The sequence below is a fragment of the Xiphophorus hellerii genome, chromosome 3 (genome assembly GCF_003331165.1).
Source record: "Xiphophorus hellerii strain 12219 chromosome 3, Xiphophorus_hellerii-4.1, whole genome shotgun sequence".
Lineage (NCBI taxonomy): Eukaryota > Metazoa > Chordata > Actinopteri > Cyprinodontiformes > Poeciliidae > Xiphophorus > Xiphophorus hellerii.
This window is the reverse complement of record NC_045674.1, coordinates 10493056-10520156: the sequence shown is the minus strand read 5'-3', so window position 1 is coordinate 10520156 and position 27101 is coordinate 10493056. Positions and strand designations below refer to the sequence as shown.

Genomic DNA, 27101 nt, shown 5'->3' with positions numbered 1-27101 from the left:
AAATAAAAGAATCTGGACAAAAAACACTGGTTATTCTAAATATACATTGTTGTCACTTGTCAAATAAAAACGTCATCATGATTCTAGTGTATATTTATTATTTAAGACCTTGCTGCTGCTGAGTTTACAGATAAATAAAAAATAAGTTATTACTATTCAGCTTTGAAGTGCTGACTCAGCTCTTTCTGAGATGACAGATGGAACAAGCTGCATTTTTTAGGTCAGCAAAATGTCACTCTCTACAAAGTCCAACAAACCTTTTAGAAAACATTGTCCTTATCAAAGGCCATTGGAAAATACATGATAGTGGATTTTTTTTTTTTTTTTTTTTACAAAATTGAACCATGCCTAATAGTTTTTTTTTTCAAATGTCACATTTAACTCCCTCAAAGTCCTGCCTTATGTGGGGTCACATGGCAGCGCGGTGGCATTTTAAAGGCAGAGATATAATATGAACCTCAGCAAAAATAAGCAGGAACAGGTTGCTACTCTCAAGGTCTGTAACAAATGCTGTTTTTCATTACCATTTACTTTCTGTCCAGGTTCTTTATTTTAAATGCCAGAATTAATTACAAAAGTCCATCAGAAACCAAAGTAATTTCCAAGAAGGACTCAGTGGGAAGATAATGAAAGCAGGGTCTTGTTTGATGGATGTTTTTATTGGTGAGAAAATAAATGAATAATTTCTCAAAGTTAGACTTTTTCAAATTGCAGCTAATTATCTGTGAGTGTATAAAACCTAAAATATTATCTGTTTCATAAAAAGGACTTTCTTGGTTAGAAAACAGCTCAAATTAAATATCAGTGTATATCCCTCAGAAATCAATCAGAAAATTATTATTATGTCTGAGTGCAGTCTTTCAGGCTGTCAGTATTACAGCTATGTGATTTTATCTAAGAAAAATACCCGCATTTTCTTTTTAACATTAGCAAGAAGCATTCAAACACTTATAATTGCTGTTTATCACACAGCATGAGCAGATAAGAGGACTTTTGGTTGATAATGAATGTATTTGGGATGAGTTTATCCTCTGTGACTAATCTGTAGAAGGTTTAACACAGATAAAATTATTGCTGATATTATCTGATGGAATACATAGTCATAGAGCAGGTAAAACATGCTGCATGGCCTTATTGTGCAGATTTCAGGCAGTCAGACAATTTCAGAGCTCCATTTTCAAATGATGGATTCATTTATTGAAGGAAAAAAGCTATTGCAACCAATTTGATTCTACATTAGGTTGCCCCTACACTTTATAACTGCTTGTACCACCCTTGGTGGCCTATAGTACAGTCAAGCAACAACTGGAAATGAGTCTTAAATCCCCATCAAGTTATTGTGGCTCACACTTTATTGCAGAATTGTTTATCAGCAAGACTGGAGGGTTTTCTGTGGATGAATGGCCTGTTTAAGGTCATTCCTTTGACCCCTCTACCCTTTTTCCAGCCATTTAGAGGTGGCCTTGCTTGTTTACTTTGGTTAATTGATCTGCTACATAACTCAAGTGTGCGTCAGATAAAAGGTCAAAGAGACATTATCCTTCATGATTAACTGGTAGAAAAACCACAAATTCTCATAAATCTCATGGACCTACCACTTATAAAGAAGCCAAGCAACCCGAGACCATCATACTAACATGATGTTCTTTTTTTTTTCCTCATTAATCCACAGAATATTTTCCCCAAAGACCTGAAAAATCATTAAAATGTTTTTTTGGCAAATATGAGCTGGCCATTTGGGTCCTTTGTGGTCAGTGTTGGTTTTCAGCTTCGAACTCCCTCATTAATTTCAGTTTTTTCCTACTCTCTTTCTTAACACTGATGATGACTGATGATTACTGAGGAAAGTGACTGCTGCAGGGCTGTAGATGTTGTTCTGGATTCTTTTTTTTTTTTTGACATCCTGGGTTAATCATTGATGCAGGCTTGTAATTTTGGTAGGCCAGCCACTCCAGGGAAGGTTCATTTTTTCCATGTTTTACCCTTTTGTGGATAATGGCTCTCACTGTGGTTCGCTGGAGTCCCAAAGCTCTACAAATGGCGTTGTTATGAAAGAGGAGATTGCTTTTCATTTTGGGCCAGGTTGTTCTGCATAGCTTTTTTGCTTAACATGAAAGACTTTGAAAGCTGCATTTAGTATTTACTCAGGTTATATTTATAATTATTTGGTGTGAAGCATGCAAGTGTGGCAAATGAGCAAAAACTGAAGAAATCTGACATGGTGGGAAACTTTTAGGATAACCCTAACATATTAAAACCCAGTCAAATGATCCCCACACTGTTCAGTGACATTCATGAATCAATGCAAATAAAAAAAACTTTCATTTGAAACAGATTAAACCTTACATTTAAAAACTTTATTAATTTAAAGCCCATTTTGTTTGTTGCTTTCAGTGTAAAAGATAAAATTAGATTTAATTTTACAGCAGTCACAGATTGAATGAAACCTTTTGTCATGGTGTTTCAATGAACAAATTATAAACTTGCAAAAAGGAACCAGGAGGAGACAACAGGAGAGGATGCAAGGAAAAAATCCTACAGAGTTAGAAACAGAAGAGAGTGATTACTGACAAAGAACAGGTGGCTGAATGGCAACAAGGTGCAGGTGAGAGAGAGGACCAGGTAGGCAGGCTGGGGGAAAGAGAGCATAGTGGCAAGTGAATATTACCACAAAAAAAATAAGTTGAAGAAATGAACAAAAAAAAGACTGATCAAAAGTACAAACAAAAACTCAGGCTGATCACAGGTAAGCAAGAAAGTGGAAACTCAAACAGAAAAACTATAAATGCAAAAACCTCCAGGATATGACAACTTTAAAACTAGGCTAGGAGCTCTGTGTACAAAAAGAAGGGTTGCATTTAAAAGGATGTTGGAGTTCACACCAGAGTGCAATCAGTGCAATAAACCAATAAACAGGAAAGATCTGTAAAAAGAGCATGTTAGGTAATCTAAAAACAGTTTTCCATAAAGGCTTGTTTCAGAGCAGGATGTGAGCTGAATGTGAAGTACAGCTGTAAAACGCATCGTGTTTAATACATGTGCAGTTGTGGCAGTGATGCAAATGTTTTAGGCCTCAGCATTTATAGATTATTTTCAATTTCTTTGGTATAGATATGCTGAAGAAATGCAAAGGCTTAAAAAAACAGGTCAAAGTCCTAATAAATCTTCTTGTAATGTAATTGCACTGATTTCTCACAAAACATGGTGCACCATGCTTCCTTTTACTTTGTATTTTCCTTCACTTTGTTTTTTTTTTTAATAATAAAACTTGGCTTTCTGTTTTTCCTTTCAGAAGTGACTATGTATAGATGACTTTTTTGGAATTGCAAGGAATAGAATTAATTCATTTTAATTGTCATGGCCTTTAGTTAAGTAGGGATTTTAACCCTTTAAAGTGAACTGAGTTTCTTTCTTACTTGAGAAAACATTAAGTTAATATTTATTTCAGTTTAACAGGTTAAATGCATAGAACGTATTGCTAATATCATGCAAATTAGACAACTACAGCGTAATCAGTTTCGTACAATTTTCTGTAATGGGTTGTTGTTTTTTTACATTGTTTCACACACCACAGAGTTCATCCTGTACCTTTGACTGGAGATGCAATATTTATTTAGGATGCAACAAAGGGAACATTTCTTTATTATTTGCATCGTAGCACACCCAAAGTTTTGTTGCCCCATAGTCAAAAGCCACATTACTCATAACAATCTCTTCTGGACACAATGTTTCATCATGGAAGATACACACAGATATTCACCAAACTGGAACTGGATTGCTGGGCCTGAATGTTCTGATCCTAATCTTTATTTATGGCAGTTTTGTTTACCATGGAAAAGGAGCAACTCCAAACAAGAATTGTTTTAGGATCCTTCACTGATAGTACAGCTTACCTTTCCTTATCTGGACAAATTATTTTCCAGGCACCCAACCATTTAGAATTGGTTTCACTAAGTAAAATGAGTCCTCTGCTGCATTGAATTCCCAGTAACATTTCAGTCTATCCACAGTGTTTTTCTTTAAGACAAGTTGGGATATTTGCTGTCCTTCTTCTTCTCACATGGCCATTACTAATTACCATTTCCACCAGCATGCATGCAGATTGACACTGTAAAGGAAAATGATTATTTGTTGGCGCTTAATACAGTTAATCTACGACATGTGTAACAGTTATATACAATACTCTTATTTGGAACAGGTCTCGTCTGAGATGCGGTAAGCAGACAGAGCAGGGCCCTTTGCCTCCCCCACACTAGAGCAATAAATTTGCATTCCAATGGAAGTGGGGACTACGGAGGTGTCTGTGAAATCTCATCTTAGGACGTTTGGCGCCAGGGATCTTCCGTATCAGGCAGCGATGGGCACGAAGTGGTCCGCCTTTGCTTAGATAAAAAAAAACAGACACCTTTGCTATAAATCAGGAAGTCACAACTTTCTTTGGGGGCCTGAGGGAGTTCTAATTGGTCGAAGAGCAGAACGCCTTCTTTGCATATATTAAATAGGGAAACGCCTCTTTGGTTAAAATTTCAGGGCAGCACCGGAGAGGGGCTGAGAGAGTTTTTTTTTCATCTTTTCTCCACGAGGGCGCCTTTGTCTGTCTTATATGTTTTGTGTTCGTCTGTCTTCCCTTGTGTGTTTTTATTTTCATGAGAAAATGCATATCTCTGTATCTCTGCAGCTTTGTTGTCGATTGCTTTGTATGAGATTAAACTCTGTGATCTGTGACGTCATTCTGTTTCGCCGTACTTTTGCAGCCGTGATGACATCCGCTCGCGACCCGGCTAACAGGAGGAAAAGGAGAGCCATGCTTTTCCAAAATTTAAGCTAACATAATAACTTTCCTCTTTAACAACACACAACAATTTGCTGCCTTTGTTGCACAAGCTCTACATTGGTCCTCAAGAGGAGATAACGCGCTGTGGTTTTTGCTTTATACTAACATCTTCCTCACTGCAACTCATCTCATCTTGAAGTTCTTGATGATGAAGAAAAACAATTATTTGTGCAGCAGCTTCCTTCCTTGTGAGGCCATTTTGATGCAAAGTGATGACAGGTGTTCACTTTTCTTTTGGAGGCAATTGTTGCTAATTACTTCATGCAATCAGTCTGCTAAGGAGATTAAAAAAGGGATTTGATTTTACTCTTTCACATCTTCACCTGTGCTCATTGAGTGACTGTGCTGAAATGCTTGCTCGTAGTTTCTAGCAGAGTATATACTATATATATATGCTGTATATGTGTATGTATAGCAAGAGAAAGAGAGAATTTTTTTCAGCTAAATTTATTTCACAATAAATTTATCTAAATGTTTAATATTCTGTACCAGAGACCAGAAAACGATAAGAATACAGATTTCTGCAGCAAAGAATGTGTCACTTCCAAAAGAGATCAGTACTATATGTCATGATTTGTGATTTTTAGATATTTTTGACATGTTTTGGTTATATGCCTTGCTTTGCAGTAAAAACATATGAATCCAAACATCATAAATGAGGGAAGAGGGGAAAGCAATCCAGTTGGAGGCATGAAAATATAGCCAATAAATGAGTAAACCACCTTTCCCGCGGGGTATTTACAGCTCCTCTGCCAGCCCTATGATTATGTTTATTTAACTTTTTTTTTATATTTTTTTAGCTGCAGGTGTAAAAGTGCTGGAGGACAGAGGGTTGTTTGCTTGTTTAATCAGTCTTCCTCTATAATATTCTGCACCTTACCTCCACCCGGCTGTCACAGGAGCAGAGCTGGCCTTAACTCTCTGAGCTCTATCTTCTTCATCCTCTCCTCCCATAATAATGAGCACGAGACAGGAAACAGTTCAAACAAAGTGAAGAGGGAAAAACCCGTTGGAGCAACTTTCATACTCCTTGGCTACCGGTTCACTGTACTGAATTGATCATCGCTTGTTGCTACTTCAGGTTAGGTTGTATATTTAAAGGCCATGTAGAGTTATGCATTGAATACTTATGAGGTCTGTGCCTCCAGCTTTCAGATGTAGTGCGTTGCAAAAGTATGCATACTGCTTGAAATTCTTCTCTTTTTGTCCACCTCAAACTTCTATTTCATTGGGATTTTGTTTGATAGGCCAACACAAAGTAGCACACAACTGTAAAACGGTAAGAAAAACCAAAGGATTTTCTTTTTTTTTTAAGGTACAATATCTGAAAAATGAGCTGCTGTGACATCCAAGGTCTGGAATCAATGATCTGAAGATACAAAAACCATGTGGAAGAAAGTTCTCTGGTAGGAAGAGATTAAAATAAGACTTTCTGGATACATGCAAAGCACTGTGGAAGAAAGTTCTCCGGTAGGAAGAGATTAAAATAAGACTTTCACATACAGAAAATAACACTGAGCATCACCTTGAACATAATATCCCTACTGTGAAACATGGCAGAGGCAACATTATGCAGTGGGGAAGACCGTTCTATGCAGGAAGAGAGAAATTGGTCAGAGTTATGGCAAAGTCTCATGGAGTTAAATTCTGATTTTTTCATTTCTGGCTATAAATGTGAAATGTGGTCAGTGTGCTAAAATGTGGATAAAATCAGCTGTGACCCAAATTAAAAACTCATGACAATCCATCATTCATCAATTCCGTTTTCTATATTCCATTTACTGGATGCTGAGTAACTTGTTTTGTAAGACATAAGAACTTAAAAGTTAGTGGAGAGAGAGTTGACTAAAAGGCATAAAATTCTCTTCTAAAAACAGAGCAGAAGCAGCATAAGTCCACTCAGCATGCGCCTAATGTTCTATCACTTCGCTAAATGCACACCATTCTGAGACTGCATGCATTGCTATTCTGGGCTTACATATATTTTTAGTGAGTCATGTGTCAGCTCACCTTTTTTTGTTTTCCTTATATTGAGTTTCTGCTGCAAAAACACATCCCCCCTCACTTCGAAGAATCAGCCTTTTTTTCAGCCCCCTGAATTTCTTCTGCACTCTCCTCCTCTGCGGTTTCAGTTTTAGATGACAAAACTCGGCCTCTGACATACTTAGTAGCTGTAGATTTCAGAAGCTTGTGAAGTAGGGCGTGATGAGTAAGCACAGTTTCATTTGCACTGTGGTAGGCAGCCTCAAGGTCAAGCACATTTAACATGAAATAAAATGATTGCCTATTTTTAGTTCTAAATTTCATCTTCTCAGACATCTTTAAAACCGTCACAAGGCAGAAATAAGAATTCATCAATGCTGAGAAGAGTTTAAAACACTAAAAATTCCACAAGGACTCAGGTTTTTTCTGACTTATTTTACTGCACAGTAGGAATAAAACAGTCTGCCTGCATCTGAAGTGAAACATGCTGAAAATATTAAACAGAACATGATGCGCTCAGTTGATCCAACAAAAGATTATGATAGAAAACAAAACTCTTTGAAGAAACTGTGGTTTATTTGTTCCCCTGAAGGCAGCAGTTCACCTTTAAACAAGCCTGTGACAACTGAGGGTTTTGTTGTTGTTGCACTTCTTTCCCCTTGCTTTTTTCTTTATTTATTATTTTTTTCTATTTTTTATCAGTCTGTTGATAAAAATAACTTTGCCTATGGCTTGCAGCACACACCTTTAGAGTTGAACAGATGGCCAAGGCCTCGGGATGCTGATAAATAAGGAACTAAATGCAACTCAATGGGTGTCAAAGACTACTTTCTCACAGCTCCCCCTGGTGGGGGAAGAGACCTAAACTGTGACTGTTGCAGTTTCAGTGTGGAGACTTTCATACAATTTTTAGTCTATAAGCAGCACAGACGTATCTTTCTGGCCAAAGGCCAACCAAAATGGAAGAAAAAATTGAAAAAAAAAAAATTGCCAAACTGACAGCTGCAGTGATGATGGTTTCCTTTGGTTTTGTCTTTTCTCAAAGATGAATCAAAAATGTAACAGTTATCTTAAATAATATTCCAGTAAGATGCAAGCTTATGAGGGCTATTTTATCCTACTCTTTTATTATATCACCTTATCTATGCATGGAAGATCAAAATTACAAATGAAGTTTGTTTACTAGTAGAATATGACAAAGGTGTCTCCCTAAAAAATGGGGCATACAAAACCTTCTTGTATTTATAAACATTTTAGACACAAAAAATAATATCTTAAAGACAGAGGATGTAGTTGCCTTTGAAAGTGGCATGGCTGCTGGCTGATTTCAACCTACAGCCATCTCTTGAATTAAAAGAGAACAGTCCAAACAAGAGAAAATGTCCTGCGAGTGACACAAAATGCTTTTTAGCCTTCAGGGGAGAATGCACAGACTGGTTGTAGATTAAAGCAAAAAAAAAGCACTATCAAAGATTTGCATCAAGGAAGAGCAGCTGAGAAACCTGCTGAAACTGTGTGATGCTATCATGTCAATATGGATGAAAATCTTTTGCGGAATGATTCCAACACGTTTAATCTATGCCACAAAGAATTATGACAGTTGTGAATAAAAAAAGAGTAAAATAGTACAAACCCAGAAGTAGTGTTTTTTTCAGATACTGCAGCCTTTCTATTAACTCAGACCAGCCTCACCATTCTTCTCTGGCATCTTTAAGGCATTGCACTCTTTTCTGTAAACCTCAGAGATGGATGTGCGTGTAAATCCCACAAGCTCAGCAGTCTCTGAAATACTCTGACCAGCCTGTCTGGCAACAATGTTAAAAGTCACTTAAATCCCCTTTCTTCCTCATTCTGATGCTCAGTTTGAACTTCAGCAACTCGTCTCCACCACATTTAGATACCCGACTGTTTTGAGTCGATGTGATATGACTGGCTGATTTGCTACGTGTGTCAATATGCAACTGAACAACAGTAACAGAGTGACAACCAAACATGCAGTATATGTAAATATTGCATTTCTTTAAAATAAAGAATATTAAAAAAAACATTTCATGTGGTGAAGAAAATCCCCACTATCACTGACATAAATAGATTTAATGGTTTTGTTAATTTATGGCATTAAATTGTTAATGAGAATTAATTCAATGTTGGCTTTATTCTTGCTTCTACACCATTTCCAAACTATAAAATCACATCCAATTTGTAAAATTATGTTCTCCTGTAGAGCTGAGGAGATTTAAAATTAATCTTAGTTGAGGGTTTTAGTAGACATCTCGCAGTATTAAAATATTTTCACTGCTGTTTCTTGAGGTCCTTCAGCATTGGTGTTATTCACATTTGAGTAGCGAATGTTTGCCACTTGACGCATACAAAAAAACAGAATTCATTGACACAAAAAAATGCCCTATTTTGCTACACAGTACTTGAGTTATGTTTCCCTTTAATTTCTATCTCCAGAGGGATCCGTAAACATTTACTATACTTGTGGTTGTCAAAGTAAATCACAGTAAATCAGTGCACTGGGGCAACATGAGCAAATTTGCATGCAAATTGCCCCAGAGAAGGTCGACACATAAGGTTCTGAGGTTTACCGTGTTATCACAACAAAATGTCTTGCAATTTCATTTGAATTGTTTAGGCCATAAACAACAGCCTTCGTTCCAAAGACAGTAGGCACGGGATTTTATACAAAGGACTTCATTTGTAAAACTGCAGCAAACTTTTCATAAATCACTGCTTTCGTCTGGAACCGGCAGGCAACGCTCCAAGCTATTCTAGTACAGGTACTCAAATGCACTCCATCTTCACTCATTACAGTGCTAGTATACCGTGAAGTGTCTCCGATAGTGAGCAGCAGGACTTTTCATCAGAGGTGACGTAAAAGTGGGAGCCGGGATTGGGAGACGGATGGAGCCGTGATTCAAACGCACGCTCTGCACCTCCACGATGAGACGAAGGAGGAAGATTCATCTGAACAAGCGCTCTGTGTACACAAGCACCATGAATAATTATCACTATGCACACACAGTGAGCAGAAATACACTCTGGCTGCAGATAGCTCTGTGATTCAGAGGAGCTTCAGAATAAATAGGTGGTTTGTGGACTGACTTCTTGTCTGCATGCTTGAGGAGATTTTTTTTTGTGCAGAAAATGAAAAGAATATCATGTTTGGCAGGTTAGATTCCCATTGGAAAGAACTAAATGAAATATTTTTGCAAGTGCAAATCTCTTGTGAATAGAAGAGATGAGAGACTCCACTGTGATGACAGTAATTCCTTGAAATCCATAGCACCTATATGGAGACACCAGTAACAAAAATCTTTATTAAAAACAGTTATCTCAAAAACCCAAAACAATGTACAAACCCCCCACAAAAAGTGACAAAAAATAAGGTGCCTGTGGTATTACAAACTGTATGATCTGGTTATAAGTATCATTTATGAGGCTAATCATACATTATAAGGCAGTGATTAAGTGAATGCTTAGCATATTATTGTTGTTTTTTTAAAATTAAGATATTAATGCCCTTTAGGCTAATTTTTACTTTCAATCTTTTGCATATCCAGTGAAAAATTATTTTAAAAAATACAAGAAACCTTTGGCCTTGTGTTTTTTGATCTTCTGATCTGTAAATCTAGTCCAACTGAGATACAGTTGAGGAGTAAGATTTTTTTAAAACCTTAGTGAAGTTGGGTTCCACCTTCTTCAAATCAGACAAAACTGGTGTCAAACGTTTGTGCTACGTCTGTGCTGGTTTGTGCAACAAAAAAATTTTGTTTGTGCTGCTATCATTTTAAAGATGATAGCAATCTAGAGGTTATCAAAGGTCAACCAGCCCCCCCACCTTCTTCAAATCAGACGAAATGGGTGTCAATTAACTCGACTCCGTTTGTGCTGCTTTGGCTTTGAAGATATTAATGAAAGTTTAAAGGTCAACCAGGACAGACACTCTTCCACTTGTCTCTCTTCCACTGTGAATATCATTGCTAATGGTGGAAATGTTTTGTAAAGGCAACCCAGAGTTGTTAGATCATTAAAATAATGCACATAGCACATACTACAGTTTTACAAACCTTGAACACACATATGGGGCTGGTTTTAAAAATATGTCACAAACAACATAGCCATACAGCTTCCTAGGGGTCTTAATCCACACCTTGGATCTAGTAGCGCTTTACCAACACAAAGGTGATGAAAGTGAGCATATCATTCATGATCACGGCTATACAATTTGTTTAAGATCCTCTTTAATTTTTGGTCTACTGAGATTAGCTGTGTGATTGAGTCTCTTCTGAGAATTAATGCCAGTCTGAGATAATTCAGACAGCTGTCAATAGCAAGTAAAATACTGACTGCTCCTGACTACTTGAGAGAGCTCACTTCCTTAATAGTCAAACAACACATTTGAGTGCTTTCTGCAAATAAACTGGAGCTGTAGATTTAGACATACACACACCAGTGTATAGTGCTTCTGCTGTGGAAGGTGGTATTATTCTAAATTGTCAATCCACAAAGACACCATTTAGCTTAGAAAATATAACCATTATAAATCAATAAATACATAAACAGTAAAAGAAAAATATGTGCATGACCCAGTAAAATGACAACTCTGCTTTTTCAGCAGAAAAGCATGACAGTTCCAGGTCTTTGTGCTGACCCCATTCATGGTTCAGTGTGATTATTTTCCAAGCCATTTAAGTCACATAAAAGCATTTAATTAATAAGCGCCCATCCGTTCACGGGATCCCCCTTCTTGTGAAGCTGAGCGTTATTTCCGAGCACCAGTGAGGCGAATCCTCTTAATTGAGAAGTGTCAGAAGAGGCATCCGCTAACAGAAGGCACAAAATAAATAGCTCAGTGTGAGTCAAGACCACCCCTACTGCTAATTTCTTCTTTCATAACTGTCACCGCTACAGGCAGCTGAGTCCATCTTGCGCCAGGGTCCCTTTTCCATTTGCCTTCTCTGTCACTACTAGCTCAGGTGTTCACAGATATTCATGCAAGTGCTTCTCGTGTAATTTATCACAGGAGTGTTGTTTAGTTGTGTTGATGAATGGATGGTAGGATGCGAACATGGTCAGGAGCCATTGATCATTAAACTTTCTTTGAGCAGACTCTGCAAATTTTGATATATGACAAGTGAATTGGGAGTCAAAACAGCACAAAACATCCCAGTCTGTGGAACAGTGAGCTATCCTGTTAGTGCTGCTTTTTAGTTATAACTTAAGCATTGTTCAGATAATCTGATTTCGTAAATTCTCAAAAGGTTCCATATTTCTTTTAAAGGAAATGACAATACTGAAAGCTTAATATCCCCATGGGTGATGTGTTCACTCCTTTTGCAGGAAATCTGAATTTGCACCAACTTTCAGGGAATGACAGCCTTTTTGGAAAGCAGACTCTGTGGAGTCGGTCCTGCTTGGCGGAATATTAGATCACGTCTGTCAGCTGTTTGTTTGTGACAGCGCATGCGGGATAGTTGCAGAGCCTCGTCTGCTGACATCTGTCATCATCTTGGTCTTCCTCTGTGGGCTTGTTGCTGGAAAGACACAACAAGGCCCTCATTGGCAACATGTCATGCAGAGGAGGCAGCAGTCACACAGCTACTATGATAAACTACTCTCACAAACACAAAGGAGTAAGGACAGTTTTTAAGGTATGAAGACAATAGTGAAAAGACATACAGTGCCTTGCAAAAGTATTCATACTTATTCTACAGTATTTTTGTATATTTTGTCACATTACAACCAAAGTGTGTTTTATTGAGCAGTGCATAAATGTGACGTAAGAGAAAAAAAATACATGTTTCATGTCAAGATGTTTTACAAATAAAATTCTGAAAAGTGGTGTGCCACCTTTAATACCTATTAAAAAAAATCCAATGCAACCAATGCATTAATTATCAGCCAATATGTGCATGGTGACTCTGGATGAACCACGAAGATCCACAGCTTAGATGTAAGAATTTTGTTTTATTGTTTTTTACAGTCAACAAGTCTGACTTCTATGGAAAAAGTGGCTGGAAAACGCTGCTGTTCAAAAACCACAAGAAGTCCTGTTTAAAGCTTGTCACAAATATTGCAGAGGAAACAGCAAACGTGGAAGATTTCTTTTTTCAGAATAAAACAAATAAATCAGAAAATAAACATAATAGAAACATAGTGGGAGTCTGCACAAGATGAAACTGGGGAAGATGTTCAGCTCCCTGTAGATCAGATCAAAGCATACTCATATGTTGGAAAGGTCTAGTCAAAGTCCATATCTAAATACTATTGAAAATCCGTGGCAAGAACATTTTGTACACACAGATGATCTCAGTCATATCTGACAGAGAGCATCTGTTTGCGTGAACAAAAGTTATTTTGCAAAGGAGAACAGGGAAAATGTTTTGACTCTTAATTTACAAAGCTGGCTGAGACATAGCCAGGTTTGGGTACATGCCAAACCTTTCATTTGTAAAATATTAACACAATCACAAGTTTTTGTTCATAATTTACAACTATAGCTACATTGTGTTGATCTACTGCAAAAAAAATACATATACAATAAACTGAAGTTTGTGGTTAGAATGTGATCAAATTGACATGTAAAAAATATATACTTTTGCAAAGCACTGCAAGCTTACAGATGATTTCATATGCAGAAAGAGGTAAACAGAATAGAGGAAAACACAAACTGCTGGGAAGAATGAAAATGAGCTAATAATAACTCACAAACACAGCAAGCATTTGCTATAGGTACACATCTGAGAGGACCACATGCTGGAGAAAATAATACGATCATTAACCATATGGCATCTGCTGCCTGCCATCTTTATGTATACTCACCTGCCATGCAGCGACATTGGCGGGGTGCCTGTGGTTGTGAGCGTGCACATGGCCATGCCGGTGTGCGCCTGCCTGCGCGTGGCCTGGATGATGGTGATGGTTGTGAGGCATCATGGTGGTGTGGCGAGGCGCACCGTGCTGCCGCTGAGTTGCTGGCATGCTCTGTCTGAGGGGCTGTGGAACCCTTGTTGGGGATTTGTGTTGTGTGTGTGTCTTGGGAAGGGCTTGAAACTGTGTCAGAGGGATAGGAGGAGGAGGCAGAGGTGGCTGTTGACCTCCAGCAGCAGGAGCTTGAGTCTGCACTGTGCCAGAGTGAATCAGGGCCGCCTGAGTTTGCTCTCTCCGATTTTTAAATACTGGAGCCCTCTCAGTGTGGGCTTTCACTGCAGCCTGGGTTAGGTTACCGGGATTATGCTGGGCAGGAGGCACTGGGACTGGATCGGTGCCCCCCTGACGCGACTGGATGGCACCATGCATGACAGGCTGTGTCTGACCTCGCTGTGTTTGGGCTGGTGCAACTATGTTTTGTTGTGCTGTGTGGGGCTGCTGAAGGTGATTAGGATCAGCCAAAGCTCTTGTATCTATGCCCTGTGGTGTAGTAAGTCCCTGTTGTGCTGTGGGTCCTCGTGACACAGCAGCATGGGCTGCAGTGGCCTGCTGGCTCATGAGAGGTGATGCCTGGGGGTTATTGCTGTGAGTAGTTTCCTGCCTGAGGGCAGTCTGGCTACCTCTGATGTCTCGCTGAGACCTTTCCCTGTCTGCACGGGGGTTTCTCTGTGTGTGGTGTGAGCGCTCGGGGAGAGTAACATTATTAGCATTTGGAGGACGATCAGCAGCATGATAGGTCTGTGTCTGACTATCCTCTGAGGGTGGATCGCGTCTCGGAGGAGTTCTACGCCGTGTATCGGCTTGGCTCTGAGGCGGCAGTCTGTTTAGTGTTCGTCCCTCTCGTATGGGAGGATGCACGGTGTACTCTGCACTGTAATCTGAATCAGCTTCAGGTTGCATTTGTGCTCTTTGAGGTATCCCGCTGGGGTATGCTGGTGTTCCTCTGAGAAAGTCCCATGGGTTCTGTCTCTGCCTGGATCTCGGTGTTGACTCATGTTGTCTTGACTCTCTGTCTGGTCTTCTATGAGGCTCTGGCTCCTGCTGATAGGTCTCTGTGTTTTCATTTCGCTGGGAAGTCATATTGTTATTAAAATGTGTGTATCCAGTTGGAATAAGTCCAGCTTCATCTTGAAAATTTGGATTAATGTGACCATTTAGTCTGTGGTTACTTGAATGGGACCGTCCTCCTTGTGTTGCAGCATTTAACCGCCTTGTGTCACTGAAGTTGTTTTGTGTTTGTGGAACACCATTAAAGCCTTGATTACTTGGAGGAGAAGAACTTTCTTGCAGAGCCTGTTGGCCATTGCCTGGATAGGAGTTGAGGTTGACATTAATAGTGGGTATATGAGCATTGTTGTTTGGATTATTAGAGTTTGGCAGTGCATTGAGGCTGACTTGAACTGCTGGAGGCTGATTAGCACCCTGGCCAGGTATAGCCTGAATCAGAACGTTTGGATTTTGCTGCTGCTGCATGTTTGGAGAAGTGTTTACATCCTGAGAATCCAATGTAAAAGCTGGATTGTCAAAGCTATCATTTGGATATGAGGTAAGATTTTGCGGAAGTTGGTTTGTGCGAGTGCGGCTATTATTTTGCTGAACGTCAAAGTCACGCTGCCTGTTCAGAGTCCGCGCCTGTGGGCTTGCCTGGGTTTCAAGGTTGTTGGTGATTAAGCGCTCAGGTTGGCTTGCTTGCCTGTTCGTCTGATGGAGCGGAGGCTGGAGACCTTGGTCCAAATTCCATACACCATTAGTTTGAGGATCTGGAGGCTTGAAGTGAGCAGGTGATAAATGAGGGCATGGAAGAGAGAGCAAAAGAAAGATAAGGTTTATTTGTGAAGGGGCCTTCAGCGGCATCGTAACGACAGAATAAAGACAAAATCAATAGTGAATCATGTGTAAACTTTGTGGTGGCTTACAAGAGGCCTTTGAATTGGATTTGTCTTCTGAGCAACCACAACATTTCTCTGTTGTTCCTGTTCTGTAATAACAAAAGAATAAATTGACATCTTAGGGCAAGAAAATTACTGTCACATTAGAAATTAACATAAAAAACGTTACGATGCCTGTTTTACTACAGACTTACCTCTTCTCTTTCGCACAAGAACAACGAGGAACAAAATAAGAAGCACAATGATTAGGAGGCCAAGGAAAGAGCCGATCACAATCCCTGCAACTTCCCCTCCATCAAAACAAACATCTGAAACAGAGAGAAGGGAGGCATGGAGGGTGAATTAATAAAGGTAATGATTCTGGAGCTCAGACAGGCAAGAGAGAGGATGGAAGGAGGAAAGAACAAAGGGATGAGGAAGTAACTACAGGAAGGAAGCGACAGTAGAAAAGACCCAAAAGGAAAGGAGAGCGCTGAGTCACTGAACGACTTTGACCACAATCTCACTAGATCAATCTCCCAGGATGCTCCCTGTCCCTCTCCTGTCGTGAAGACAGATACAGCAGCAACTCCTAAAACCAACCGAGACCATCATCGGTCACAGAGGCAAGCATTCACTATAACTCACCCACAACTGCCAAGTTGTATCTCTGCGTCGATGTGCCCCTGGTGATGCTGTTTGTGGCGCTGCACACGTACTGGCCACTCTCATTAGTCGAGAAGGTCTGGAGACTGAGCACCCCGCTGTCTGGCGCCCCGGATGAGATGGGCTGTCCATTACGTTCCCATGAGAACGTGGCAGAGGGCAGCGAGGTAGATGTACAGGTGAGACGCACCGCCTGGCCTACCGACACGTCCCCTCCACCGACACATTTTTTGGGGGAGTCGACAGTCAGGACAGGGGTGTCGGGTCCATCTGGTCGGTTATGATCACAAAATATTTATTACCAAACATGACATAATTCAAAGGCCACATGATATTTAAAAAGCAGTGATTGACAAATGACATGTTCTGCTAAAGGGGGAATTACTGTGTAAGTTAAGGCCTTTAGTTACCTCATTAGTCTTAATCACTGCAGTTAACCCTCTTTGATCTTTCTCAGCTAATGAGCGAGAGACGGGCGTTTTGTGTTTTGTTTCAGAATTTGAAAAACTGTATTTGTGGGATTTAAGGGGAACATTTGCATTTAAAAAAAAAACTTCTCACTGCTTAAGGAAAGGAACCAAGACAGAAGACGCTATTTGGTTTTATGTTGCTAAAAACAGTCAGGTCCTATGTGTGTTGTGTGTTCAAAAATTGTTCAAATCCTGTCATGTTTTCCATTGTCTGACATGCCTCAAATTCATCTTGAAAGAAAAGTATTTTTCATTATAAGTCTGTGAGCAGCTGTCCACAATTTCAAAGCAAAAACAGGTGTTTAAATCTTTCTGAAGGCCGTTCACTTCCTTTTGTTTCAGATGTCCCAGAGATACTTCTTTAACTTGATGTGTAGTCTACAAACTGAGCATAAATTTTGCACAAAGCAGGGTGAATGGTAGCCATGAGGTAGGACCAGAGTATGTCAAAATATGTTACAAAAGTCTATCTACCAAGAAGGACTTTTTTTTATTATTAGTAAAACATGTATTAGACAAGCCTGTTATCAGCAAGGCTGGGAGCTTATTTTCTTAAAAACAATATTTTACAAAGAGAACTATTTGCATGTTTACATTTCTCATGTTTTAACACTTTAAACCTTTTCTGCTCTTTATCACAACAGAACCACAAACTTTAATATCTTATCTACCACATAAGATTCTTGGGATCTTATGTAATAGAAATGGTGCATTGTGAAATGAAATGAAACTGAAAAATATAAAATCTAAAAAGGTGTGGTGTTCATATAAAATCCATTAAAAATGCTTTGTTCTAAATCACTGCATTTAGCTTTATGTTTATGGTTGTTTTTGTGATGGAAAGTGAACTTCCACTCAAATCTCAAGCTATATATACCCACTAACAGGCTTTCCTCCAGGACTGAACTGTACTTAGCTATAAGAAATTATGTTTTATTGTGCATGTAGTATGATGAGCAATGCTCAACTCTCACTGGATGTACCACTTTGCATGTAAAAGGTTCATTTTGGTTGACCAAACCACCTTCTTCCACACTGTGTGTTTTATTATTTTAATATTAATTAACACAAAGGTGGACACTACTAATTAAGTGAGGTATGAAGGGAAATGGTTATACTGGATTTCATTTCAGTATCAAAGTAAAGGTTTCTAAATGCAAATAAATGCCAAAGAATTGAGAGTTTAATGCTACAAACTTGCACTTTCAAGTTATTCACTGCTTTAGTGTTAAACTGTCACATGATGTCATTTGTGGTAAACAATGTGACATTTTAAAAAGTTCAAGTGTCTTGTAAATTTGCAAGGCACTTAAAATTTGGAGTACTGGAATTAAAATATATTTTCAGAGGGTTTATGGTACCACATACAAAAACCTAAAGCAGAACTCCAATCAGAATCCACACATGACATGAGATCTGCCTTGATGTCAAATGTTTTTAACCTTATAGTCACTAAAGGTTGCAATGTACCTCTGAATTACAAAACAACTGGCCACTTTTCTCCATGTGAAATATGACGGCACCACTGTAAATCATGTTGGCCTGAAAACCAAGTCATTTCTAAGGTGTCACCAACCAGGTAAAGGACATTTTTCACAATTTTACTGTTAAATTATAGACTGACCAATTACTTTAAAAAAAATAAAACAAGAAATGAAATGAGGTTGAAAATGATTAGTTGCACTTCAAGATTTATAAGCTATAATCAGGCAGCAGGAAAGCAAAAGGCCCCGTGATCAGTTAAATCACATATTTTCGCTGCAACCAATTCCTCTCAAGGATTTTTTTTGCACCGCAGGGTAAAATAAAGACACTCAATTTTTATTTGCTTTCCATCTACCAGACCCGAAATGTTTTGAGCCTTTTCTTTTTTTTCTATTAGTTAAGGGGACCATTTTTCTGATCTAAAAGGACAATGATGCATTGCATAAGAATGGCAGCGAGATATTCTGCTGTAAGAGCATCGTATCAGAATTAATGATGTGATCAGGACAAAGCCAGAAGCAACACTGTGAGCTTCTGGAAGGATGTCTTGTGCAATCCTGGCGTAATTCAGCACGCAGCGTGCAGTGCAATGTGGATAGGGAGATAAGCCTCTGCCATTTGTTGTGGTCACAGCAGATTAGCTGCCTCTTGTCTTGGTCAGTGTAAACTCACAGTAGACAGTGAGGCTCTTTGTGGAAGTCTGGGCGCTGACATTGTTGCTGGCGGTGCAAGAGTACTGCCCGGCATCATCACGTCTGGCTGGGTTGATTACTAAAAAGCCACCGGAGATGGTGATTCTAGAATCGGGTGTGATGGCTGTGCCATCTTTCTTCCACTGTGCTGTAACTTCAGTCCCACTGGTCCATGTGCAACTCAGAGACACATTTTTCTCCTCCACTGCCGCTGAAGGGACAGTCAGACTTACCCCAGCTACTGGGTCTGCAAACAAAACACAAACATTTTATCTAAGAGCTCAACAAAACAGAACAGTAAATGTAGATTTGCAGCCTGAGAGCACACTACAAAAGTTGGAGCTATGGAACAATAGGGAGCAGTTTGCCGTTTCTGCAGAGGATAATTTGTTGTAATCAAAGCAAGAAAGGGTTGAGAAGGGACAGCATTTAGCTAGAAGCACAGATGGTGAATAAGAGGGCAAACGATGCGGGTGGTAGCCAAGATGCCTCCTGGCAGACTGCCTAAGTTAAATAATTGGACGGGGACAAGAGGGGGCGTATGGATAGAGGACGGAGCACCGAGTAGAAGAACCGCGGCAGCAACAGCAAACAAATAAAAACATTAGAGCCACTACTAAACAGCCCTAATTACTTTCTCAGAGCATCCGCATAAGTGTGACTCAGCAGGAGCATTTCATATTTCAGGATTTAAGCAGCCTCTGATTCCAAAGAGCATCAAGTGAGTACGCAAGATGTTCAGAGTACGGCTCAAGAACTGGTTTGGAAAAACATGACCTTTCAGCAAAAACAGACTTCAGATAATTCGGTCACCCGTCCATCCTAGTATTGCTGAGAGGGGAGAGCAAGACTGTGCATCATCCTTCCAGTGTGGGCTGGAAATAAAGAGACACTCAGCCGTTCAGGCTCCTTTACAGTACTGAATATAAATGAATGCAAATACATATTTACTGTCTCTACTTTCAGCACTGCTTTTAGAGGATATTAGACATCTAAGAGCAAGGGTTCTACACATCAAATGCGTTTTAATTGGCATAAAGCCTGTAGCTACTCTCTTCCCCCCTCCTCCTTTTTCATTACTCTTACCTGACTGTCTGTGGGTCACTAATTTCATTAAACCTCCCAGATTAATTCACACCCCCTCCTATTCTCCATCTTCTCTCTTTGCTCCCTCATACACCACCCCTTCTTTATTTGTGTTCAGACACACTTCTTCATTTCTTACCAAACACCTTCAGCTCCACGGATTGGGAGTTTTTCACCAAGCCTGTGGAAGGGGTGGGCGCCACATCCACTGTGTAGAACCCTGCATCTTTGAGCTGAGCAGCTTTGATTCGAAGCTGGGTGGCACTGATGGAGAGTCTGCCTTGGAACTGAGGTACACTGTTGTCAGAAGTGCCAGATTGGGTCCACAAAGCCAGAGTAGCTCCGGTTTGGTAAGCCCATGACATGGAGAAGACAGCAGCGTCAACCTGCACTGTGAACACAATGTCACTGCCTGTTTGGACCTGCACCAGAGCTGGGATGAAGTTGATTGGCACCGGGTTCTGTGCCAGGACTTTGGCAGAAAGGAGAACTAAAAGAAAAATAAAGAAGTAATATTAAAAAATTATACAAAGTACAAAAGATCTGGAATGACTTTTGTTTGGGTAAATAATATAACCACCACCAGGTGGAGCTACATCAGAAGTAATACCATATGGAGTACAAACTGATGGCTACATAAAGGTTACTCAGCCTTTAAAAGGACCTATTAAATGGTACCAAAGCCCATCTTTTGCATGCTTTAAGAAATATATAAACCGTTTCACCATTAAAGTTCTATTTGTAATTAAATTACTTCTGACGGGATGAAAGAGTGAATGAGAGATTCTTCCCTCGGTGATTAAACATAAATTTACCGTTTTTAGTGTGGTTGCATAGTCTGCACTAAAATTCTTTCAGTACAGTGGAATTAATATCAGTTTCAATAGTAAACTTCTCAGATTTTTCCTCTTCTTCACCACCTTTGCAGCTGTCCATGGTGGCGAGGTGAGCTTCAATGCTTGTCCAACCTTGCTTGTCATAGTTTTTAATTCTTCTAAACTGCTCAAATAACATATTGGGAGCTAAATGTAAAAGTTAAATGTAAATGAAATGTTCTGTTTATATGAAATGTTCTCTTGTTCTTTCAATTTTGAAGAGTAGCTAAGAAAAATGGGCCCCTGTATAATGTTATATTTAAAACACAGAAAAAGTGGTTACTAACAAAATTAAAATTAAAATTAAATTAAATTAAATTCCAAGAGTTATCAACATAAAAATCAATAATGCATTTTTAAACAAATGCTCCAGTTACATTTAATTTAACAAAAATTGTCTAAGGTACCTATAATTTTGGATGTGCTCTGCTAGACAAGCAAAATGATATGTTATTGAGTGGGGATTATTTCTTCTACTGAACATCTAAACATTAGGTTTTAAAGAATACTGACTGATTATCCTTCTGAAATGACAAAATAATGCTTTTAAAGCTTTTTACTCATCTTCCCAAGCAGTAGGCCTGGCTGCATTTGAGGTATAAATAAAATGTCATCATAACACTCCTATGGTTTCAAAATCCTTTCAATGAAATTCAGGAGAAAGTGTCACGTCCTCCAGAGTTTTCTCTGGCTGTTTCAGGTGTACTGCAGTACTGCCCCTATCCCACCTTGAGTTGCTCACTGCTGGTTAGCTGACTGAGAAAGCAGCAAAACATTTCTCTCACAGGAAACACAGCATGCTTTATATATTTCAAGCTGTCTAAAAACTAGGAGCTTACTGCAAAGTAGCTACAATGCAGAGTCAACTAATTAACCATTTAATAACATCTTGTTGTCCTGTGTTAGTCTTTAAAAGGAGAAGTGCAAAAATGTATAAAAAGGTAAGCTACTACTGAGGTGTTTATTTTATATTTTTATTACATATATTCCTCAAAATCAGCATAGCAAATAGATATTACAGAAAACACAACTGTATTAAGATGATGGGCAAAAACGGGAATATTGTTGCTTTTCTGTTTTAAACAAAAGTAATAAGATTATGCTTTAAATTTTGTGTTAAGTATTGCATAAAAATATATTTGTACATTTCTAATACAACTTGAACGTATCTTTTTACTTTGCTGAAAATTCACAATTTGGATTGTGAAAGCTTTAGACACAAAGGTGTGCCATCTTTCCTTCCGCATTCTTTGACCATCTTGTTTGTTTGGATTGTGATTCCCAGCTAAACAACTAGCTTCTATTTTTATACTTGTACCTCAAGCTGATTTTTCTATCCTCCTTGGCAAGAAAATGGGTAGAGAATTGTCACCTATGTTGCAAATAATTTTTTTAAAACATAATACATTGTACTTCTTTATATTTAATAGCAGAATTAAGATGCGAATGAAGAAATCATTACTTCAACCACAAACGTGTTGGAAGAAAGCTATAACCAGTTCCATTTGCTTACCACAAGCCATGTTGAGGACACTTTAAGCTTGTGAAGAAAGTGTTCTAGACAGATAAGAACAAAATAAAAAATTTCTGGCCTATGTGCATCATGCCATGTGTGAAGAAGTAGTAGCACTGCAAATCACACAGACCGCAACATTGCCACCCATTTGGTTCCACTTACATTATGTTGCTCGGTAGAGCACTTCAGTAACAATACTGGAGGTTAAAGGGCTTGAGTGCAATGAGTGCACAGTCAAGTGTTTTGATCAAAAGCTAAAACTTTCAAATACAACTCCCACAAAGTAAATGTACCAAGTTGAATTCACAATGTGATCACAGTATATTGGGCCACAGCCAATGTGGCATTTGATGCAAAAAATAAGCCTGAAAATTCTGCCAGAGCTTGAAAATGACTTTCACCACATGCTGATGCCAAATAGAGATGAAACAAACTTTATTTGCATAGGAGTTGTGACAAAAAACAGGCCCCTGCAGCCTGAAATGAGCTTCAGTACCAAACTCAGTTTGCAAATTCATGCAGACCCCAGAGAAGAGCACACCAACGAGTGCAACTACGTTGCAACATAGTTAACATATTAGTTTTAAACTTACAAAACTAATAATGCATCGACAAAGCTGTCTGTATTTTGCAGAAAATTCAATAGATATGTCAGTATAAAGTAATACATTATTTTTTAGTGGAGAGAAAAGGAACAAAAGATAACCTGTGAAATGCACAATACGTTTTAGGTCCCTTTGATACCACTGCAACCATTTTGCTTCAGAAGTCACCCAATTAGTAAGCAGCACCTTCTGGTCTTTAATCCTAAAATACGATATGAAACAGCATCATGCTGTTGGTATGCTTTTCTTCAGCAGACACAGTGCAGCTGAGTGAATGGACTGAGCTAAATGCAGGGTAATCCTGGTAGAAAGCCTGTTGGAGGCTGGAAAAGACTTGAGGTTTGGCCAGAAGTTCACCTTCTAGAACAAAGAAACTAAATATGCAGCCAGAACTAAGCTGTGTTACAATCTTTGGCAAGACTGAAAAACTTCTCTTCTATTCAGTCTGTCTGAGATTGACCTATTTTTCAGTCACTTGAAGTGCAGAGGTGGTAGAGAGACGCATCCAAACCGTCTTCCCGCAGTAGCTACAGAGAACTGACTCATGGAAAATCAAAGGCATGCCATGTTTTAGATTTCAGCTTTAGTTAAAAACCATCTTTCCTTTGCCTTTAAATTGAAATTATGTACTTCTTTGTGTTGTTCCACTATATAAAATCTCAGTAAATATATGCAAGTAAAAATGTGAAAAGGTTTCAGAGATATGAATCCTTTTGCAAGGTACTTTAAATAGTTTGTACATGTTTAGGGGATAATGTTCTGTGAAACAATAAACTGAATACATTTTATGTATCTTAAGGATTTATTATTGTACAATATCACATGTTCAGGCTGGAAAGAGTCACCTGAATCAGTGGTCCCTTTTTACTGGCACATAAAACCATCTAAGAGACCTCTGTCCACTAAACCACATGATCGGTCTCACTGGACCTTTATTGCACAATCTTTAAAGGAGAAACAAAATACAGCAGCCTCAGTTACTTGAGTTAGTTATAAACAAAAGGGTTAAATGCTTCAACCTTTTGTTGCATTTTCAAAGACTAATGAGTCATGAGAACAACACCCATGAGTGATGTAGCAGTTTATTGCTGCGTTCAAGGGCTGTTGGCAATCTTGTCACAAATACCAGAAGACTGATTAAGAGTTGGGTAAAATTAAGGAAAAAATATATGTGCATTTCTAATCTAACTTAAAATATAATCCTTAGGTTGTAGGCCAGGTTGCCAACTGCTGTTGATGACAATAAAGCAGACTTTATATCACAGAAAGAAACAATTTGATATTTTGTTGCTGAGCTTCAGGTTTTTCTGTGTTGATCCAAAGAGAGTGAAATTTTAGCCTGCCAATCGATCTCTTCAGCTTGAACAATTGTTTTTGTGTTTGTCCAAAGGTTTATGTCTCTGATTCATCCAGAAAACCACGTATCAGAGGCACAGCAAAGATTTAGAAGGAAAATTCAATTTTGTAGACATTTCTGCTTGGATGGCTGTTTCGTGGGATCTTTAGACAACAGCCAAATGTGTATTTAATCATTTGAAAATGTTGCTAATGATTATTTCAATTATTATCTGTCATGCATGAACAACAGCCCTTAGCTAATAAACAAATTAAAATATAATTTACATTCCTAGAGATAATTTGCTTTGCTCATCTCACTGCTACAGACACTTAAAAATTTATATTTGTCGATATTATACTTTTTGGGGTTTTTTTTGCATTTTCTTGGTTCAATGCACAATGCAGTTAAAATATAATACTGCTACTTTGGTTGAAGGCAGTTTATTTCCCTCCTAATAATTTCTCCTGATCGTTTCCCTAATCCTTACTAATGCACCACTTGTCTAAAAATTTCAGTACAATTAATTTTCTTAAGATGAGCTTAGATTTAATTTAATGCACAAAACAGTCAAATGCTCCCATTTGTTTTACACATTAGGGAGAAAGAATGGTTTCATGCGTGTAGCAAGTATTTTAGCACAATTCTGTAAACTTTAATTATTTCTTAACACCCATCTCTCATGTTGAATAATTATTTATTAATAAACAGACACCTAAGGTGGCACAATTTTAACTTACAGAGCTTAGAGATGTAGCTGAAAAGTAGTTAGCTCTTTTTCTGTCTTAATTTAACATCACTTTGTTTTTTTATTCGGGGGGTTTCCATTCAGTTCTCACATTCCTGCAGATGGCCTAACAATTCACAATTCACTAACCTCCTGCTGTATTTTTTCCCTCATTCATCCACAAGACCCTATGATAAACTCCTCTACTTGGGCCAGGACCTCATCCTCAACTCAGAGAAAGTACTGTACCTTTTTTCTGGTCAGTACCATGGTTTGAGGTATAGAGGTGTTGATTTTCATCCCAGCACGACTATCCACCATTTAACCAAGCCTTTGACAAGAGAACATGCTCTTGAAGTGGGGAAATTAGGTGTCAATTTTTAGAAGAAATAATATCAATCAGAGCAACATAAAAGTTGCAGGCCCGCAGGCCTTGAGGACTGGGGTACCTCTATTTGACTAATAAAGTACAAGATCTAATTTAAGCAGCAGACCAACAATATGAGATGAAGAGAAGAGAGTATGAGAGACCCCTGATCTCGACTGATTGTGCAAAATAAAAAATAAATAAATAAATAAATAAATAAAGGTCCTTCTCCAAGTGTGCTTCAGTCTTAAGACATATAACTTATGTAAAAGTGAAATGACTGTAGTATGATTTTGTTTAAACAAATATTCCATAATGTGGGATCTTTTTCTCCCAATGAAAAAATGTGAGTTAGAATAGAAATATGTTTTATATCAAACTTTCCACAGTAATAATTTACACTACTGCAATGCAATATTGAATTAGTTTAAAGCTTTTAGTGCATCATTTCCAGGAAATACCTAGAAGAGCCAGTCATTGTGAAAGTTGGAGAAAATCAAGAGAACTAAATGACTTGTTTGAGTTCTTTCTATATATGATTAATTGACCTTGGCAACTTACCAAGTACAAGTAGTAATTATTGTGTTTTAAAATGTCTGTACATCTTAAATTACCTATTGTTTTCCTGCAAATCGATAATGACATATTTCTACGTTGAAAATGGATTTTAGAACCAGTAATTGACCCTCTAAAGGCATCACGTCCATCACTGGTTGGTTCACAGATAAGAATGTAGCCGCGCAGGTTTGGGAGCGCGAACCGCGACTGTTTTATTTACGTGCCTGGAATATTTCAGCGGTCCAACCCTCACTTGTTCAGTGTTTTTTTTTTTTTTTTTCCACTGTAAACACTCTACCGAAACTACTCAGCGACAGTATGGGTATTTGATGGATACAACAGGAAGAAGAGAAGAAACAGGTGCAGCAAATGATTTTTACCTGCCAGAGACAGACCGATGGAGAGCCAGCGTTTCATGTCGTCAGTCAGGCCGGTCTGTGGTCAAATAACAAACAAAACTACCTTAAATGCAAAAGTTTGCGTTTTTAAAGGTTTAGCAGTCATTTCATCACAAAATGCTATTAGAGATATCTAATCACAAATTTCTCTTTGCTTTCAACACAACACAAACAGCGTCTTTACAATTTAGACGAGCCTATAAATGGTTATATAACTCTTACCAAAATGCTTTCGTCCTTCCCTCATGTTGTTTTTACACCGACACGGCTTCAAATGTATAGCTTGCTTCCTAATGTAACAACTTCCTGTGTCTGCTTCACCGGTCACCGCCGAGTCACACCTGTGTCTTAAAGGGCCAGGACACATTTAGATAACTGAAAGTGACAGCATTCCTGGGAAATCCCTGCAGTTAACAGACGGTGCGCTTAAGTTTTATTAGCTATTAAAACCATTTTCAAATCAGTTTCCATGAGGTTTCAATGTGAATTTGTTTTTATTATTTAGGAAAAAACTTTCTTCTCTTGATTCAAATATGTCAATGATCAGGTAACAAACAAGAAATATCTGGAAATTCTTCTAGATTTGCTGCTGAATTTTAAGTTACATAAAAATTATTTCTGCTTTAATTGAGTGTTGACGGTTTTCAGACGGTTTTATTTCTGACTGATCATCCAGATTTGAACCATGGTATTTTTAGT

General features: G+C 38.5%; 1 protein-coding gene across 1 annotated transcript; it reads right to left on the bottom strand.

Annotated features, from left to right (window-relative positions):
• Positions 1–9237: 9237 nt before the first annotated feature.
• Positions 9238–26741, bottom strand: LOC116717625 (uncharacterized). The gene is made up of 9 exons (XM_032559125.1): positions 26625–26741; positions 26385–26439; positions 20160–20510; positions 18915–19181; positions 16270–16557; positions 15837–15950; positions 15670–15731; positions 13646–15520; positions 9238–12357 (listed from the first exon to the last, which is right to left on the bottom strand). Exons 2-9 carry the CDS (start codon positions 26419–26421, stop codon positions 12328–12330), a joined length of 3024 nt encoding a protein of 1007 aa, XP_032415016.1. The 5' UTR covers positions 26422–26439; positions 26625–26741; the 3' UTR covers positions 9238–12327.
• Positions 26742–27101: the final 360 nt, after the last annotated feature.

Coding starts and splice junctions, on each gene's coding strand:
- LOC116717625 (XM_032559125.1), bottom strand. CDS start 26,421: ATGAAACGCTGGCTCTCCATCGGTCTGTCTCTGGCAG. Junction 20,511..26,384: donor CATCGGTCTGTCTCTGGCAG/GTAAAAATCATT, acceptor TTTTTCTTTTAG/TTCTCCTTTCTGCCAAAGTC. Junction 15,732..15,836: donor TCTTGTGCGAAAGAGAAGAG/GTAAGTCTGTAG, acceptor TTGTTATTACAG/AACAGGAACAACAGAGAAAT.